Source organism: Bemisia tabaci, chromosome 4 (genome assembly GCF_918797505.1).
Source record: "Bemisia tabaci chromosome 4, PGI_BMITA_v3".
NCBI classification, from domain to species: domain Eukaryota; kingdom Metazoa; phylum Arthropoda; class Insecta; order Hemiptera; family Aleyrodidae; genus Bemisia; species Bemisia tabaci.
This window is the reverse complement of record NC_092796.1, coordinates 4,653,873-4,673,007: the sequence shown is the minus strand read 5'-3', so window position 1 is coordinate 4,673,007 and position 19,135 is coordinate 4,653,873. Positions and strand designations below refer to the sequence as shown.

General features: G+C 34.3%; 1 protein-coding gene across 1 annotated transcript; it reads left to right on the top strand.

Annotated features, from left to right (window-relative positions):
• The first annotated feature begins 51 nt into the window (after positions 1-51).
• On the top strand, positions 52-18,682 carry LOC109031293 (uncharacterized). Its single transcript, XM_019042738.2, has 11 exons — positions 52-351; positions 2,210-2,329; positions 3,265-3,527; positions 7,843-7,905; positions 10,848-10,980; positions 11,487-11,600; positions 12,296-12,406; positions 12,763-12,860; positions 13,806-13,948; positions 15,440-15,677; positions 16,897-18,682. Exons 1-11 carry the CDS (start codon positions 293-295, stop codon positions 16,920-16,922), a joined length of 1,368 nt encoding a protein of 455 aa, XP_018898283.2. The 5' UTR covers positions 52-292; the 3' UTR covers positions 16,923-18,682.
• Positions 18,683-19,135: the final 453 nt, after the last annotated feature.

The window sequence follows — 19,135 nt, the reverse complement described above, 5'->3', positions numbered from 1 at the left end:
CAAAAATTATTATTCGCTATTTTGATTTTGACTTGGCAATCATGCAAGTGTTATTCTCCATGTTGTTTCTTACAACAACAACAAGTCAACATTTCAAGAAATGTCAAAAAACTGAAGTGAAAATGTGTTGTAAATTTCGATAAATTGTAAGTGATTCATAAAAATTGTTTCAATTTTTTATAATTAATGCCTACAATGATGTGTTTTTTATACATCCCGTGAGAACCGGCAATCAATGACTGCTCTCAAGAATCCTTGCAGCTTGCCTCCATCTAACAACTGATGCCCCACGATGAAACGATCAAGGTCTCGATCACCGTTAAACCATCCTCCACATTCAAAACACAATTGGTATGCATTGTTCATCGTTTCAATTTTTATCTTAGTTATTCCTGTCAAGACAGGAAGCAGGCTTTAAGCTCCACCATTACCTACGAGAATGGAGAGGCCGTAACTAGTCAGTTTTGCGACGTCAAGCTAGTAGATATTTACCGAAAACAACAAGCATCTCGGGGTCATCGGTGCATCGATGAGTAAGGCAGTCGCTGCGTGGACCAATCAGAGTGGCCCTCGATCGGCCGAAGTTGCGTGAGCGGCCCGTTTGAATCGGAGCAGAGTATGATTTTCAGTATTACGCTTTCATTTCCTCGATTTTTAGACAATGTCACAGGGTCAGTTAGTTTTCTCAAGTGAAATTTCATCCTCTTTCGAAAAGGTTCTTATGAAATTTTGCGTCAGATCAACCCTGAAAAAGATATCTGCAAGAAATCATCGCGCGGCAAGCGTTCTCCCATAAGAGCGCGTGTTAAACTGCGGCTGAGTTTCATCTACTAGTGTGACGTCACAGAATCGTAGTTACAGCCTCTCCATTCTCGTAGGCAACGGCTCCACTAAATGTTGTAAGGTTCACTAGCTTTACCGCACACTCATCTGGAGTTCATCAGTCAGTTTCACATGTAGTCAGTTGCCATCATAGGAGATGCGCCGTTGATTTTAGTGGGAATCGACGTTGAAAATTGCACAATGATTTAATAGAAGTTTCCAAGGAATCAATATTCTGTTGCCATCTTAGGCCTACACGTTAATAAGGCGTTTCAACTGACACACAGCAAGACAAAGCCAGTATTTCAGAAGCATTGTTACAATTAAAGTCCTTACTGCAACCACTGAGTTATTCAATGCGCTGCTGAGTCTGCGAAAGTGTTGTTAAACGTTCGTTGCAGTTATCTGATGACCTGTCATTTCGAACGTAAACAAAAGCCGCATCTTGTCTGTGAAATTGGTCAGCACTTAGAAAGGTCTAAGGCCCGCAGAGTTGCTGGCCAATTTTTCTGACAAGATAGTGGCTTTTCTTTACTAACAAGTATATGTCATTGCTAAGCGGATAACTAAAAATAGTGGACTGACGTTATTTCCCTGACTTCCATCATTAACTTTAACAATGTATCTTTCAGTAGCCCTAGGAGGTCCGAAGATTGTTAAGCTACTTGATGGACAACTACTCTTCTGTGCCCAGGAAAAATACTGTAAGAACCTTCGGGTGTTGCCAAATTTCCTGTGATTAAATACTAATTAACCGGGAAAGTTGTGAATATTTTTCTTCCAATTTTTCAGACAGTATTTTTTTGCACTTTGATCTAAAGTATCTGACAATATCAAGAAGAAATATGCATAACTTCCTTTCAAAATAAACGTTTTATCTGAGAAAATTTGGCAACTCTCAAATGTTCGTACGGCATTTTCCATTAGCCTGGCAGCACTGGTCACCAGAGTTGGGCGTTAATAATTCGGCAATTTTAAATTGGTGCGGCAACGGTGACACTGACTAGACGCTCGGTCCCCAGAATTCTCTTCCTGATAAGATAGATCAATAGTCAAATTACTCGTCCAATTGACGCCTGATCGGACGTTTTTGATTGACCAGATTTTTCCCAAATACTTTTTTCTCAGCTCTGCTGGTCATCCATGACAGACAGCAGATCGTCAACCAGCATTTATCAAGGCTCCTCTAGGAACACCAGATAACTTGATGGGCAGTTAGATGAGATTAACCATGCATATCAGGTAAAGAATGAAGGAATTTGATGTATCCTACTTGAGCCAGTAACTTTTGGATCACTGATAAGACCCACTGAAGTTGCATCACTGTAGAAGTAACAGGGATTGCTGAGTGATACTTATACTGTATTTAATGCCTTTATCATTTCAGGAATGCAAATGCTCACAAATGGCATGCCGGTGCTGTCGCAGAGGAAGAATGTTCCTCAGATAGCAGAAATAGTTCCAGAAACTCTCACAGGAGAAGTCAGGGTGATAGTAATTGCATCAAGTGAGTAATTTTTTTGCAGGTTCTCCGCCAAATTAATAATGGACCATTAGAGAAAGTGCCAATGTAAGCATTCTGATTTGTATTTCCCCTTCAAAATTCCCCGTAGAAAACGATCCAAGCAACACAATTTGCTGAAGAACTCTTAACACTGATATTATTAATGTCTTTGTGTAGCACTGTTTAAGAAAAAATTGAATTTCTCGCCCACAAGAAAAACCAGAGCCCATGTAAACCACAAAAAGTACTACAACAGGTTTGTCAAGCTTCCCAAGCAAGCAGTGTTTCCTGCAGGCCCTGTGCTGTTCAAAAAGTAAGCCGTGTTCAACAGCCAAGCCAAAGCACAGAGATTAAGGTTGCCATATTTTCATACTGCGGAGACTGATAGACACATTAGTGCACACATTTAGTATACGATTTAACTCAAGTAGATCTTGGTTTTTTATGAGCAAAAAGTTTGGTGAACCCTGCAAGAACCATTGCCACATTAAATAATTTTGAGAAATTCAGAATTGATCTATGACTAGTTTGCATAATTGTTGTTGCCACCATCAATTACAAGATACTGCCCTGTGGTGTCAACATTTGTTTTCTTTATACTGAGTCTTATCAATTCATGCATTTCAAAACATCACATTTCTTTTAATATTTATATTTCAGGGTCAAATTTTTCACAAAATATTCATAATTATTTCCATCATGCATATCTATCAGGGCATAGTATGCTTCAAAGTTAGCTGTCCTGGACTCGGCCATTATTCCCACATTACTGGCAAATATTTAGGCTCCATCCATCATACTGTGCCTAGTATTACATATTTTCATGTCACAGCATACTGAAGAACAGTGGAACATGTCTATATCATACACTCATAATTTTTTGGTATACTCACAGCAAAAGTTTTAAAAAAAATAAGCCTTCTTCTCTCTTTCCCCAGCATTCCAAGTAGCCACAACACTGAAAGACGTCGACGATCAGGCTCTTGCGATACTGGTGATCATAGACCTCGACGATCAGGTTCTTTTGACACCAGTGAACATAGATTGAGACGAATCAGCAATCGTTGGAAATGGGAAGATAGGAAAGAAGAACTTCGCAGAATTCGCGTGGTGATCAAACGGAATACAGTGCATGAGCCAGACAACTCTCCTATCGATAGATCGGTAAATGTTGAAGAAGTGGTAATTCCAAGACATCCAGGTATGTCCTCTCTGAAGCTGTCTCAAGAATCCTCAGAAGAATATTCATCCAAGTCTCTTACCTTGGGAAGAACATTTTTTAATGAAATGAATAGCCCTCTCTCGTGGGCTATACCTATCAGCTTAATCTATTCACTTTTTTGGAGAGTAAATCAAACCAAGAAACTCACTGCCGATGCAAAAACTAATGCCAATAAAACGATTTCTAAGTGTGACAAATATCAACTCAATGTAAAATTCTGATTGATGTCGTCATTCTTTGAAGATGTAAAAATGTTCATGAAACAAGAGATTTCATGGAGGGGAAGGGTAATTGTCTTTCAGAAGTCTCATTCTTTATTTACTGAATTTAGATCTTTCGAAGTTTTACTGAAGCACTTAGTCTGGCAAAACGAATTAATTTTATGTGACAGTGCAAGTTTTTAATTCACTTTCCCCAAAGCCTGATAAGCTTTTTCAAGTCAAATATTTGCACCTGCTGTGCTTATCGTAACATCTCAAACTTTGCTGTAAAACAAAAACGACACTGCACAAGTCGATTTATAAATTTGCCGGCATAAGAGTCACACGTTATTTAATGTATAGAAAAGCCTATAAATTGCAGATAATCTGTGTGTACCACAGCTGTAACTGCCGCAACCTTGAAACTCTTTTAGAAAGTGAAAAAGTTTCATTTCAAAGATGAACATTCAAACTTGCCCATAGATCTCTTCAAGCTGCGATCCTGCTCTTGCTTGTTGCCAACTTTCAATCTGCAATACAGGTAGATGCTCTGTATTGAGCTTTTTTCTATACTAATAACTGTGTGGTTTTTGTGCCCGCCTGATAATTATAAATGCTCGTGCAATATTATGTGTCCTATTTCTATATTTTATCCTTGATCCAAAATGAGGGAAATCGTATATGTTTTCTTCAAGTCTAATCAGTATTTTTCTTCCAGCATTTCTGCCTTTTTTTTTTTTTATTTTTTTTTAAGATTTTATTGTCTCAAAAGTAGTTTTTCTGTCTTTTATCATCTGAATTTAAATTTCTTTTCACGTAATTAGAACTTTGCAAAGTTTTAAACAAGTACAATCTACAAACAACTACAGATCAATATTAAGATCTTTCATTATTTAGACTTTTGTACAATCTCATTATTAGTTTTTCCTCAATATCAAGGAACATCTTATTTTCCCATTCTTAATGCTATAAATTAATCAAATATATCTATTCATTGAATTTCGTAGCTACTCAAAATCCTAGATGTGATGATGTTCCTCTCAACCAATCAAGTTTAAATATTGGTTACTCAATTTGACATTTTTTCTGTAAGATAAAATACTGCTTGAAGCATAGAAGACACAGGCAAGTAACTGTGAAGAATCAACATTAAAAGAAGAAGAAGAAGAAGATAGCAATGAAGAAGAAGAAAATGAAGAATATAGCAATGAAGAAGAAGATGATGAAGCAAAAAAAATGAATGAAGATCAAACCAGCAATTGATAACCAGCTTTTAAGTTTTTTCAGAATAAGGTAAGGTTATTCTCTCACTACATATATTCAGCCGCAACCTCTTTACTTTTTAAAAATTCACAGATATGGAATGAGTCTATCATAAGTTTTAATTCCACTTTTAAATCCTTTTTCCAATCCTTGTTACACGTAAGAGAGAAAGTTAATTCTGTTTTTAACCAAGATTTTAACTATATTTCACCTAAGAATTTTGTTTCAATAAGTATTGATATTACTTACATTCATTCCAATTTTTCTAAAGTTTCTGGTTATCAGTCTCTAATTTTACTCACAGAGGATGGCAAGATTATTTCTCTCACTAAGTTCTGAATTCTTTAATTTCTGAAAAGATTATAATTAACAAGTTAATTATATTTTCTGGGCTCTTTCCCATCCTATTTTTTTTTCAAATGAAAAAAAGTATTTTCATCCTTTATAGATTACCAATTCAGTAAGAAAGTAAATTTTCCTCTGAAATAATTTTCAAGTCACCATTTATATTGCGCACTAATATTTCTTACTTTTGTGCACATTTTCCCTAAATTTCAGTTAAAGGTCAGTGAATTCCAAGAAAATTTAAGAAATTGAATTATTTCGTTAAAACTCTAAGACTTGAATGTACTTTTTTTTCGTACACCAATGATAGTCCTTTTTATCTTGCCTCCTCTGCTTTTAGTGATCTGGAGTTTCCATTACATTTTTTAAAAATTTAAGAAATTTTGAATTCTAAATCTAATCAATTCTTTGTCCATTCCTAAGATTAATTCTTCCATAAAATTATTTCAATTATTCTCTCACAAAAATAGTCAATTAGAATAAAAAGCTGGCTGATAAACACTCTTCAAGACTACCCTCTGGAAGCTGACTTCATGAAGAACCAATCACGGATACATTTTCTATGTGCACAAAGTCCTAACTATGAGCATTCCTATACATTTTTCAACTTTCTTATCCGTAAACTCACTGACTTTAAGATAGTATTACGTTCTCTTTTGTATCAAAAATTCACCTCTAAATTTTTTAGATTTTGTATGATTTAATAATGAAAATTCATTCATTACTTTTGAAAATCTAATTAGTAACTTTCTTTAAGCAAAATCTTTCGATCAGCTAATTATTTTTGCAAATGAATCAAGTTTTAGATTCATCTTTTCACAACTTTTTGTTCTTATTTTTGGTTGGATTTTAAATATTTTGATTATTTTAAAAGTAATTTGATCAATATTTGTTTCTTTTAGTCCGTATCGAATTTATTTGACATCCAAGGATCAGTTTTTTTTTTTAAAAAAAAAAAAAAAAACATCCTTTAAATTGGTCAGTGCTCTGTTCTTTTTCAATTGACATGCAATAAAATAATTTCCTTTAATTTTTTTGGAATTAACCATTTAATTTGCATAATAACTTTTATCATCATCTCTGTGAAAACTTTAATATCTGTCTGATGAAGTAAGATTTTTGCAAAATCACTAAAGTTTAATCCATTGAAGTGAAGCTCATAGTTAGGCAAGAAGATTTACGCAATCACCGGATGAAGATACTGAAAATAATATCCACTGTAATCCCCATGTATGTGTGTGGATGCTGTGTGCAGGAAAGAGGAGGATAGAGTGTGTGAATATGTATGAGCTCGTCTGCTTTGATTTTCACCAACGAGTATGTTGGATTCGGAATTTTCTAAAAATATTATTGAACAAAAAAATTGTTTTAACTCAAGGGGCCTTTTCTTTTAAATTGGGCAGAATGTTCTTTTAGAATGTTTTTTTAGCTGTGTTCTTTTTGAAGTCTCAAATAAATTTTATCAATTAAGCAGCTCAGTCAGTCTAGTAGTACATTTGGTCTGCAATTTTAAAGAAAAATAGATTTTCTGCGCAATATGCCAAAAAAGAAAAAAATAAAATAAAAATAAGTAAATAAAAGGAATATGCAGTTTTCTTGTGAAAAAAGATAAGTTCTTTACTTCTTTCTCCTCAGTCATATTTTCATTTCCTCAAAATTAATTTAAATTTTCTGGATTAAAATTTTGAAGTAGACTGATTTGAAAATGCGTTTACTTCAACATGAATTTTATCTTCACTTCTAATCTTTAAACAACTAACCTCATAAAATGCACTCTTACGTACACTCATGCAAGTGTAAAACTTGATGATCTGCCCCTGAAGCATCTGCAGTATTCATCAAAAGAAGTTATCCTGGAAAATCATCATTTAAGCAAGTGTGCTGGCTTTCATTCACTCGATACGAAATTTCAAGCATTTTTGTTTCTTTTAAACTAAAGCCCATGAAGAATTTTGTTAGTATTCGATGTTCTATTTGTATGAGTCAAATCAAATTTTAAAAAAGCGAAGAAAAAGATCTAATTAAGTACCATATTTCCAGTCTTCCAAATTTATAGTACCTTTCAGTAATTGAATCTGAAACCGGGCTTTAAGTCATCTTTTTCAGAAATGGATCTTAAAGTTATTTTGTTCCGATAAAAAATGTGAAATTAATAAGTAATTATAATAATACAATTTTCCCCAAGAAACTCTTGATTGTATTTTTTATCTTTTAAGTTACATTTTTCAAATTTTTATTGAACTGAGTAGTCAAATATAATTTTGATTCTGATATTAGATTTTTTTTCAAAATTTCTTTATTGAATTTTATATGAAGTCTATTATTTTTTGCAGCATTTCGTATTCAGTGACCAGCGACTTGTCATTTCTAAAATTTGTTCTGGTAAATTGTGTTCTCACTCTACTAAATTTTTTGTTCTCTATGTATTTTCATTTTTGTGAGAACCTATTCTAATCTCTCTTTTCGATTTGAATTTTGATCTGTAGGTGAGGGTTCTCATCCCATTTTCGAACGGGAAGACATAAATGCCAATGAAACGAGGACTGTAGGTAAGGCACTTTTTCATCTATGTCATTTACTGAAATTGAACTACTCAGCTATCAATACTACCTCTCAACGTTGGTTCCCAAGAACTGGGGAAATGTTTTCAGGATGCATAGTCCAAAAAATCTCAAGAATAATTTCTGTTCTTGGCTATTTTCCTGCAAGTATGATGAAATGTTCTTTTCTTCCTTACACACAGACCCTTACAGAGAAGTATCTTCTGAAATGTCTGGCAAGGTCTATTTTTTAAATTTTTGTGAGGAATAGAAATTTACAAAATCCATGAATTAATTTTTTCCAAGATTTTTTAACTCTGACGGATCTGCATCCAATGGGACCCTTTCCTTGTATGCATGAGTAAACGTCATTGTTATTCTTTTATTTCATTGCTAGCTTCTTTAAATCAGGTCATCTCAGTTTATTCTTTCTTTTTACCAAACCTCTTCACTTTATTCAAGTCTTTCCCCTCCTTTATATGCAGGGAAGGATCTTATCTCTGAGAGGCTATAGCAACAACGTAGCAACTAGTTATTCAATTCTCTCTCAATCATTATTTCATTATAGCAGCTTTTCTACCTAGTTTTTTCAATTTCTTTTGTCGGAAATTCTTTATTAGGGATTATCTCATCTGAGTGAATGTCATATTTGTTGATATGCTGGATATATTCCACAAGTATTTTTCCTGCTGAAAATGCTATTCGTAGTTTCGCACTTTGCCTTATCACCTTGAATAATTTTACTTACTTTCAATATAATTTTATCGTTGAGGTTGAAGGTAGACAGCTAGAACTTTCAAAAACGGTTTTCTGTTTTTAACCAAAAAAAAAAAAAAAAAAAAAAAAAACATGCAGTGGTACCTGCTTAAGCTTCTATGCTTAAATAAATAACAAAATTTCCCTCCGTTAAAAATGCTCAAATGGCATAACTCAGATAAACAAGAGTTTATGTTCTCCAGCGAGTGTGAATTTTATTACATCCAAGGTCAATTGAAGAAATTAAATTTTGAAATTTACATTTGTGTGAAATGTAAAACTGATATTTTTGCAATGGATTACTTCTTGCTGCCTCTTTTTATTTTTTCCTCTTAAGTTTTTTATGAGAGACCATCGGTTAAAGAACTTCCTTTTCAAGAAGCAACTTGATTTTCCAATTTACTCCCCCATAAATATTTTACAACAGTCTAAACATTTCCGAAAACGTGCAGAAAATCAGGAACAAAAGAAATAAAACAAATACTAAATCTGTATCAGATTATTACCTATTTCCTATTTTCCAAAAAAATTCAAGCTGCCTAGTTTTACAAGAAAGTGTAGCAAAGAATGAAAAGACCTCAAATTCTTAAGATGCCTACCATAATATTTTAATATCTACTCAGGTCGGAAGCAGAAATTGCTATTATTTTGGACCAAAATCCATTTTACACAATTTACCTCTCTTAATTTTGAGTCAAATGGATCCATATTTTCTGTTGCTAGTTTTGGCTTATCAGAAATACATTTAAACCCTAGGCACGTCTTTTTTTTGTCACAATATGAACTTCTGCAAGATATTATTCACTGTAACCAGACTTTGACTTTATTCAATACACAGACTATATTCCCTAACATTTTGAATATGTATCATTTAACTGAATATCGTTCTCTTTTCATGTCCTCAAACAATTTCGCTAAATTTTGCTTGCTAAGTTTTTTTCAAACGTTTTTCGTATAATTTTCTTTTAACCTACAGTTTTTGGCACATGCCTGGTGTTTGAATGTTTTATCATCAAGTTTTGAATAATAATTTTAGTGAGTGGTCTCGCATTATACTTGAAAAACTCATTTTTAAAGAAGGATTCAGTTCAAGAACAGGCCCTGAAAATGCTTTTTAGGAGACCCCTCTTTTCGTTTGGTATAAAGAATGTTTTCTCTGAGCTCTAATTTAAACTCTCTTTGAAAAGAAAAATCACCCAAAAAACTCAAAAAGCAATTAAAGATTACCATTTAAAATATAAAAAGAGTAAGGGATATAAACAATACTGAAAAACATATTTCATGAAAATGAGCTTATGAAGATGATTAATTAATTATTCTGCAGTCTTGTATGAGTTGATCTGCCTTAAAAAATGGTATGTATAATTTCGTTTTCCAACACTAACTTTACACTCTAACTTAAATTAAGGCTTCTAATGATAAAGAGAGAGGAAGATACAGGCAAAGGTTTTAAAATTAAATGAAAATTTGAAAGTGTATCATGTCGGCCAAGCGACTTCAGCTGGTGCCATTCAAGAGAGTGTGCACAACTTCTGAGTGCCTTTTCCTTCATTTATATCTCTGGGAGTGGAGATTTTGTCCATAGTTTAGGAAATGTTAGCATATTTAACAGGAAAAAATCTAAGTGTTAAGGTTTGGATCAGAAGTCAAGGAATTTGATAATTTTGTAGTCAAGGAGGAGCAATAGAAGTCAAGGAATTGGAAAATGAAGGAATTATGGAGACCCAGGTCTCTATCTACCATGTCATAAACCTTCAATATTTTATTCTAATGCTGAAAATTCAATTCTATTCTGAATCATAACTGTTTTAAACCAATAATATGAGTTATTCAGAAATACTCACCTAAAATCTCAAGTCAAAATTCTCTCTGAGAAATTAAGTGAGGGCAGAAACTTCAAAATGTCACAAATCAAATATGTGTTTTCCTCGATTCACTTTTATATGTATGCACTCAGTCTTCAAGTCAGGAAAATATAACTGTTGCCTACTTTAGCAAAAACTTTTAGATACATTATTAAATGCTGAAGTTTACTTCAACTAGGTGACTATTTTTGTGAACCTTGTGTTTAGAAAGTCTTTTAATCAACTTTAGGGTTAAATATGCACATCCTTTTTTGCTCATGTTTTCTGACACCTGTTTTCTGTTTTGAGCCCCTTACTAGCATATCTTAAATTGCTTTTTAATTTTATTAGAGCACTGTCATCGCCTTCCAAGAGAGAGGCCCCTCCCTTCAAGGCCTGAAGATTCTTTTCATGATGACCGGAGATCTGACAGAGTTCATAGAGAACGTGTAAGCTCTTCTGATGGAGACCGATTGAGTAGAAGGTATATTTATCTTCTTATCTATTTCATTAAAACTTCGTGATGGTGTGAAAATCATTGTGACAGAGTTCCCCATTCACTTTTCTAAAATCAATGAAAGCCAGCATTGTGCTCTTGAAAAATGCACATTTTACTAACTCTAAAATCAGCCAAAATTCTTTCTACAGTTGTGTACTGCCGTGCAACCCAAAAACGCTGTAAATGCCATTTTACATTTTTTGGAAACAATGTATCATAGCAGGAAAACTTGTGTACCTTAGGACAATGTTTTTACAGAATTCTTTCGGATATACTATCAAGAACTTAACCTAAAAAATTGAGGTGCATGGGTAAAACAGTTTTTATTTCATGAAGTGTTAAGTTCCAAAAAATAAGAGAAAATCTTGATGGATTTACAACATTCTTGCTCGGCATGGCAGTGTAGTGCACCTTAAATTTCTGACAACTTTGATGGATAAAACTTGATTTTTTGTTTGTATTGACTTTCTTATTTTGCTTTAAATTTGCAGAGTTGAACTTGAACCCAGATCATCCTCCCGAGATTACTCTAAACCATCGACATCATCTCATAATGAACCTTCTCCCTCCAAAAGTTCCTGCGAAGGTCCAAAAGATTATAGAAGGTTGGTATTATTGTTATGCATTTTAATTGACCCCTCCTAGAGCGGCGTCACTTTCAAGTGGGGGTAGAAGTGTCCTGTTAGTTTTCGGTAAGCCTACTGAACACTTCTAATACAAAGTAGAAATGATGACAGGACTCTTTTGAGTGATTGTTTAAATTTTTGGAGGCGGTAAAACCAAGCTGCTGCCATGTATATCTATTCTACAGGCTGTGTAACTTGAAATGAATATCCATGGCAATGAAGCACAGAATCAGAGCCATCCTAGTTCTGATACGGTTGACTGTTTTTATAGCATCAACCTTATTAAAAAATCAAAATGTGCCTGAATAGTTTACTGCTAATTTGTCAACACAGCCGTCATTGGAGCCTCAAAAATATTCACTTATTCTCTGTGTTAGTTTTATGTAAGCATTCCCTATTTGAACGTCAGCTCCTAATTTGAAAGCTTTCCCGCTGAAAGAAGTATTTACTGATGAATTAAGTAAAAAAGAATTATGAAATACACAAATCCTGTGTATGTAATTCCTTTTGATTAATTTGTTAGCATACGTATAGTTACTTCTAGCATTAAAAACGTACAGGGTCATCATCAACAGAAGTTCCAGGATTTTGGTCAATTTTCCCTTAACTTTCAGTTAACCCAGAATTCTATCCTCATTTTGATTTGTTCTGATTATTTGTCATTCTCCCCACAGGGCTGAATTGGAACCCAGACCATCGACTTCCAGAGATTACCTAAGACCATCATCACATAATGAAACCTCCTCTTCTAAAAATTCTCGGGATGGTCATAAAGATTACGGAAGGTCTGTTCTCATTTTTCACTTATTCACTTATGAACTCAAATTAATTCCGTCATTTTCGAATTCTTTTAAAATACAAATGAAAGTATTTATCTCAGAATAATTATATTCCAATGTTTTCCCTCTGAATCAAACTGTTTTCAAACAGGAAGTAGGCAGTATGGAACAAAATTATTAATGAAATTTTAAATGTCTAACTTATTATTCTAAGCTCACAAAAACTTTTCAAGTCTTTCATCATTCTTTTATTTTTTAAACCAAGTTGGAAAATGCTGTGTGCCCTCTCTCAGAACACGAGTACCTAGTACACAAGAATCTCAGAATCTGATTCATGTTTTTAATGCTTTGACTTATTCCAGTTCTAGAAAAAAAGTACCCAAAAGAGAGGAAGAAAAATTCCATGATGACTTGCAAGAAAGGGAAGCGGACCACCATTCCTCAAACAGAAATCGCCAAAGTAAGTATCTTTTTCCTTCAGTGGTTACAGACCTTTACTTAGAAACTTGAATAAATTTAAAAGCTGAACCAAACCCCTTTATCAAATTTATACCTTCGCCTTTACCTTTTGCTCTGCCTTTGTTTTGTGTCCGAACTTTCCGGCGCGACCGTTTTGACGCAGGATTGTTCGGCGCACGCTCTATACTTTTTAGAATACAAGAAGAGCCTGTTTACCTTTTTTTCCAGAACGATTTTCTGTCAGAATATTCCGGAGAGGAAGACAAAGAAAGTGGAAGTTGTGGGTGTGGTTGACAAAAAATTCCAAGAATTTACCACATAAATGCTTTAAGATAGTCAAGTTTTGGAAGTTCTTTGACATAAAATTCCAAGAATTTACCAAACAACGATGACATAGGAGAGGAATGAGAGGGGTAGGAGTAGGAATGAAACTTCACCAGCTCAGCCCTCTAGCTGGACTTAACGAAATGGAAGGCCATAGAAGTGTAGAAAAAGTGTATTTATCCCTTGGCACTAAAAAATTAATAACTTCGTAAAAATTGCTAAAATTAGCTGAGTCCTTAGTACAGAGCCCTTGTCACTAAAAAACAGAGACAAAACACCTTCCACAAAACTATCAAGGTAAGTGATCAGTGCAATGAGTTCAGAGGTGCTAGATTTACTATCTACTGAAATACACCGAAAAGTTGGTGCGCCGAAAAGTCCTGCGCCAAAAACCCCCCATGCTGAAAAGTCCTGCGCCAAAATGTCCGGCAACCTTTGCCTTCGTTCTCTATCACCAAAAAATATGATTACCACTGCTAGTTTTTCCATTTTCTTTAAAATTTTGTGCTACAGAATTTTGTCTTTGTGGATCATTATTCATTGTGTTTGATTTCTTAAAAGTAAAAACTATACAATCGTCATCATTTTTGTTTAACTCATATGAGAAATTTTATTTTTACAGATCATTATGTTGAAAAGTCTGAACGGATCAAAAGTCCCTCTCCTCAGCCCAAGAACTCAATTCGCAAAAGTACACCAAAAAAACCTGAGAAAGAAAACGGACACGGTGTGCCCTCGCCAAGCCTATCGAGTGAATCTGATCATGTAATGTATCTTTATGTAAAATAACCTAAAAATAGAAAAGAAGGAAACAAAGATCATGCGATGAATCAGGATGCCAAAATACACCATTGTGAGCATTGGTCCTAAACACGGCAAAAGCTCTAGATGCCTAAAGAATTATTAACAACCGGAAACAATTTTGCATGGACACATTTAAATCAGTAATTGAAGGTGTATTTAAAAGTTGAACAGGAAGAGCTTGTGACTTTTTTTGATAAGCAGTACAATAACTTTTTTAGGAATTTTATACCCAAGATGATCTGCAGATATCTCATGTCAGTTTAGTGAGCCCTGCTTCTGGTGCGGCGTATTTCTGTCATGTAGGGAAATCGACAAGGTACGGGTTGCAACAGGTGCTATCAAAAAAAAATAGGCTGTATAAAATTTGAGCCAATTGGAAGCTTTTTCAGATGATGCTCAAAGGGATCAAAACTTCGGGCAAAATTACATTGGTTTGAATGGGCGGAAAAACGCCTGATCTGCGGAAGTGCGCTTTTCGGATCTAAAATGCGCTTAAATAAAGAAAATCTGACCAGCTCTTAGAGAGGCATCTAGGGGCTAATTCAAAACGAGAAAATCATACGTTTGACCCATGGATGAGGATAGAGGGGATCACTGGAGTGCAAGATAAAATATATACACCAATTTCATTCCAGGTTTGAGAAATAGTATGAGAGGCAACATTGTAAAGGGCTAAATATAGTTCTCCAGGGCTAAAACAACTATTATACATGGTTTCTAATCAAGTTGTGAGACACATTTGCCTCTTCAACTTCGGAACACTCATTTTGAGTTAGATCAGAAAGTCTTAATAGCGATCACTTAGCTGCGGATGCGGCGCCTCAAAACCGGCTACGCCGTGACCCCCCTGTCCCCACTTATGAGTCAAAAGTGTGATTTTTCTCGTTTCAAATGGGCCCCTAGATGCCTCTCTAAGCGCTGGTCAAGCTTTCTTTATTTATGCGCATTTTAGATCTAAAGAACGCATTTTTGCAGATCAGGCGTTTTTCTGCCCATTGAAACAAATGTAATTTTGCCCATAGTTTTGATCCCATCGAGCATCTTCTGAAAAAGCTTCAATTTTATACAGCCTATTATTTTCATAGGTAGAACTGATTTCTGCATGAACCTCGTCGATTTTCCTACATGACAGAAATAAGCCGCACCCTAGGCCCTGCTGCAATGAAAAAAGTTCCCTAAGAAGGAAGAATATTGGAGAGTATTCTCAAAGTTTCAAGAGTATCCAAGCTGTTTTCCTATTAATCAATCTGACAACAACTGGGGCTATCGCTTTTCATATTTATACATCTGTCTTAATTTTATTTTTAACAATTGACGATACTGAATTTCAACCTTTGAAACGTCTTTTTGTCTGAAAACCGCATCCAGGAAAAGCTTTTTTAGCATGCTCCCCCACCTTTTATTCTTTCATTTTTTACTGCTAATGAATAATATTTATCTTTATGTCTACAGGAAGGGCACTATGAAAGCGATCAAAGGTCTAACCCGTGGCCTGGTGGCTATCGGGTTATTGAACGATTCCATCCCCCTCCTCCGATGTTTCGGCCACCGATGCCTCCGCCTGTCATTCTCCCAATTCCACCTCCTAGAGTTCCTGTGATCATTCCAAGGATGCCGTACCGTGGACCAAGACCTCCTCCAAGGCCAGATATGTTTATGTACCCGAGGCCGCCATTTCCAGGACCTCCAGGTTAGTTTCAATAGTAAAATATTTACTGGGTACAAATTATCTGATTTTTTTGTGAAAATCAGTCGGAAAAAGTTGGTGGTGCAGCCAACGTGCGTTAAAAATCAGTAAAAAACAGCACATCTCTGTAAGGGAAGATTGTGCTTTTATGAGCTTTTTCCCTCTATATTGAGATTTTCAGCTTTATGCTGATTTTTAACGCACGTTGGCTACGTCTCCAACTTTTTCTGTCTAAATGACTTGTGCATTTACTGCAATCAGTTTGTAAAAATTAGTGATTAGATCGTTAATTTAGTCTTTTTGTCTTAAGGGAACCTATTTTGAAGGTGGAATGACAAAACATGTACCAAAACCTTGATCAGCCGACAGCAGTGTATCATTTCCCTTGAATTAACAAATTTTTCCCGCTCTGAAAATATCCTCATCTTTTTTATATAAACTTGATCGTATTAAAGCAATTTTCATTTTAACGATTTTAAATTTAAATTTTAACAATAACGAAGGATATTTCTGGTTTGTAAACTGCAGATTCTATGTAAAATAACATGGATTTAATAAATTAGCACATACAAATCAGGCACACACGCATCCTACGTACTACAGATGAGATGGATCGGCATTATGCCTCTAGATAAGGTGTGAAGTAGAAAAAAAGTAGCATGCTTTCTCTTCAAAATCCAACAAAGAACACAATTCACACAATAGAAAGTTCAGAAATCAACTTCTTAACATGATATAAACAGATATATTAAACATTGTTCATACAGAAGGTATATCATACAAATTAAGTAACTTTTTCCGTTTAAACAATGTTAATTGCAAACCCTTGTATCCTACCTAGGAGTTGATTTCCAGACTTTCTTTCAAGTGATTAATTTCTCCTGTAAAATTCTGAAGTGTAAACATTCTGTGTAGTGCTTCAATTCATACCTTGTCTACAAGCTCATTGCTCATAGTCCATTGACGTGTGGCTGCAGTCTATGAATTCTAAGCTCAACTGATATTAGACAGAGCGTTCGACTTACAAGCGGTAGAGATGGTACGAGCAAGGAGATGAAATGAATTTTTCAAATTATTATTTCAACATAGTATGTATATCGATAAATTCGGCTTTGTGCACCTAAGCTTTTTTATGGTCTCTTGTGTATGTTATCGCGCTTTCCTCTTTTCTACCTTTATAATTTATCAAATATTAAATTGTATCTTGGAATTCTTGTTTCAGGTGGCCCAAGAAGACCTCACTGGTAGTTCTGAGGAAGCTATGCAGTGCAGTCTTACTAGTTAATTATTCTAGTTTTTGCATCATACACTCAAGATCATCAATGGAGCATAGCTATTTTTCAGTAGCTGTTTAAAATTTATTTTATGGTTTAGTATGGTGTTTTCGCTGTGATTATTGTATGTTTAAAATTTTCTGATCATAGATTATGTTTAAATGTTAATTTTGTACATCATTCTAGCGCAAAAATTGTAAAATGGCCATTTCAAGAACAGAGAGAATATTTTGCCCCCACTAAACCTGATTGACCAATTTTAATATGGCTACCTAAGGGCGGTGAATTATATGCCCAACCAAACCTTATTTACCAATTTTAAAATGGCTACCTAAGGGCGGTGAATTATATGCCCAACCAAACCTGCCTAATTTATCAATTATTTCTGTTGTACCTTTTTATGTTTTAATTGTTCTATCAATGCATGATCAAAATTTAGACCTTGTCGTTGTGATATTTTCTGGTAATATTTAATTCCAGAGACTTACTTATTTTTTGTATCTTTATCATGGTAGTCGGTAGCAAATCAATTTCGCATGAAAAATTTAAAATTTTACAGTCCGTTTTGTCATCCTTAATTTTAATGTTGAACTCATCTCTCCTAATTTAACTTTTAAATGGATTTGTTGTATGCAAGAGATACATCTAAGAAAAGGGACAATCCTTTGGTGAAAGCACACAAAAATCATGATGGGCGCAACAAAAAAGTCTGATATATACTCCTAAATGCATAATTCTTGCCAGTTTGGAGTCTTTAACCTTTTTTTTCAATTTTCTCACAACTATACGCTGTTTTTCTCAGTCACCAACAACCAGGTTTGCCCAGAAAGAGATGTAAGTAGGCCTGACCTGTGCAAACAATCTCCTAAAAATTTTCTCGAGTATGATTTCAATCGTTTTTAGGTGTTTATTTCCTCTTTTCTTCTTTGTGTCGCGAGAAGTAGAAGTCCCACACAAGAAAAATTTGTAACAGTTTGTGAGATTGTTTGTCTATTCAGTTCAGGTTTTCTTGCATCTTTCTTCAGGCAAACCTGATGCTCAGCCACTAAGAAAAATTCCTCAGAACAAGGGAAAATTGAAAAAGCAAGTTACAAACTCATTACCCAACTTGCCATCTTATTGCGCTCTTTGGAGTTGATTTCAGACTTTTTTGTCATGCCCATTGTGATTTTTGTGTGATTTTACAGGCTGAAAGTCTGTTCACTTAGCTGTATTTCTGGCGTGCAACTGACCCATTAAACAATACCTAACTCCTGTCATATTTTTTTGTTCCTACAACAGTTTTCAGTTTCAACAGGTTCCTAGAGATGCTGAATAGCAATGCAATATATTTATTATTTATTCTATTTTTTATCATCCACTTGTATCTTTTTCCAAGTTGTGTTAATGACCGTGCTTACATAAAGAGATTTTATTAGGAATCTGATGTACAGTCTGTTGTATAATTCTCACATCACATTATTTCTTATTCATCCATTATTTTTGAAAGTGTATCATAAAACAGAAAATTTTTATCAGTAGGTAATGCGTAACCTCTCTTTTAATTTCATCACAGTTTGGTCTTAAGTATTTCCTATTCGTACTTTTTTTTAAGAAAAAAAAAACTTTGACTGAATCAATTCGCCTTGTGTTTTAGCTTACTTTTTTAAGGTACGAATTTTAGAACATAGATTTTTAAAAATGTTAATTCAATAAGTGTCAGAATAAATGCGTTGAAGTAATAATATGTAGCTCTTTTTTGTCTTTCACTGTTTGTTTCTCTTTTTTCTTGTTCCTGAGCATTGCCAAAAAATTTTCATCTTCTTAGAGAATCATGAATTTCTAATTTAAAAAAGTTTTTTCTCATGCAAAAAGAAATATTAAAGATATCTCAGAACATCAGTTTCACTCAACTGCGAATGAAATTGAGGATTTAAGAGCCCTCCATCTAGAGTTTGAGTGTTCATGACTTTTGAAAATATCTTGCTAGTTTCTCAAAGTACAATTTTTACAGACAGATTCCTATCTATAGATTTGTGATGACTAAGCGCCATGTGCAGATCTTCAGTTGAATTTTTAAACTTTTTAATGTTATCATTGTACTATGCGAGATTTAAAAAAAAACTATCAACTACTATAAGTCTCAGTAATTAACATGTGAGTTCTGAGGCAAACATTTTTGAAGTTGTAAAATTGATTTTGACTAGC

Coding starts and splice junctions, on each gene's coding strand:
- LOC109031293 (XM_019042738.2), top strand. CDS start 293: ATGAAACGATCAAGGTCTCGATCACCGTTAAACCATCCTCCACATTCA. Junction 7,906..10,847: donor CAATGAAACGAGGACTGTAG/GTAAGGCACTTT, acceptor TAATTTTATTAG/AGCACTGTCATCGCCTTCCA. Junction 13,949..15,439: donor TATCGAGTGAATCTGATCAT/GTAATGTATCTT, acceptor TTATGTCTACAG/GAAGGGCACTATGAAAGCGA.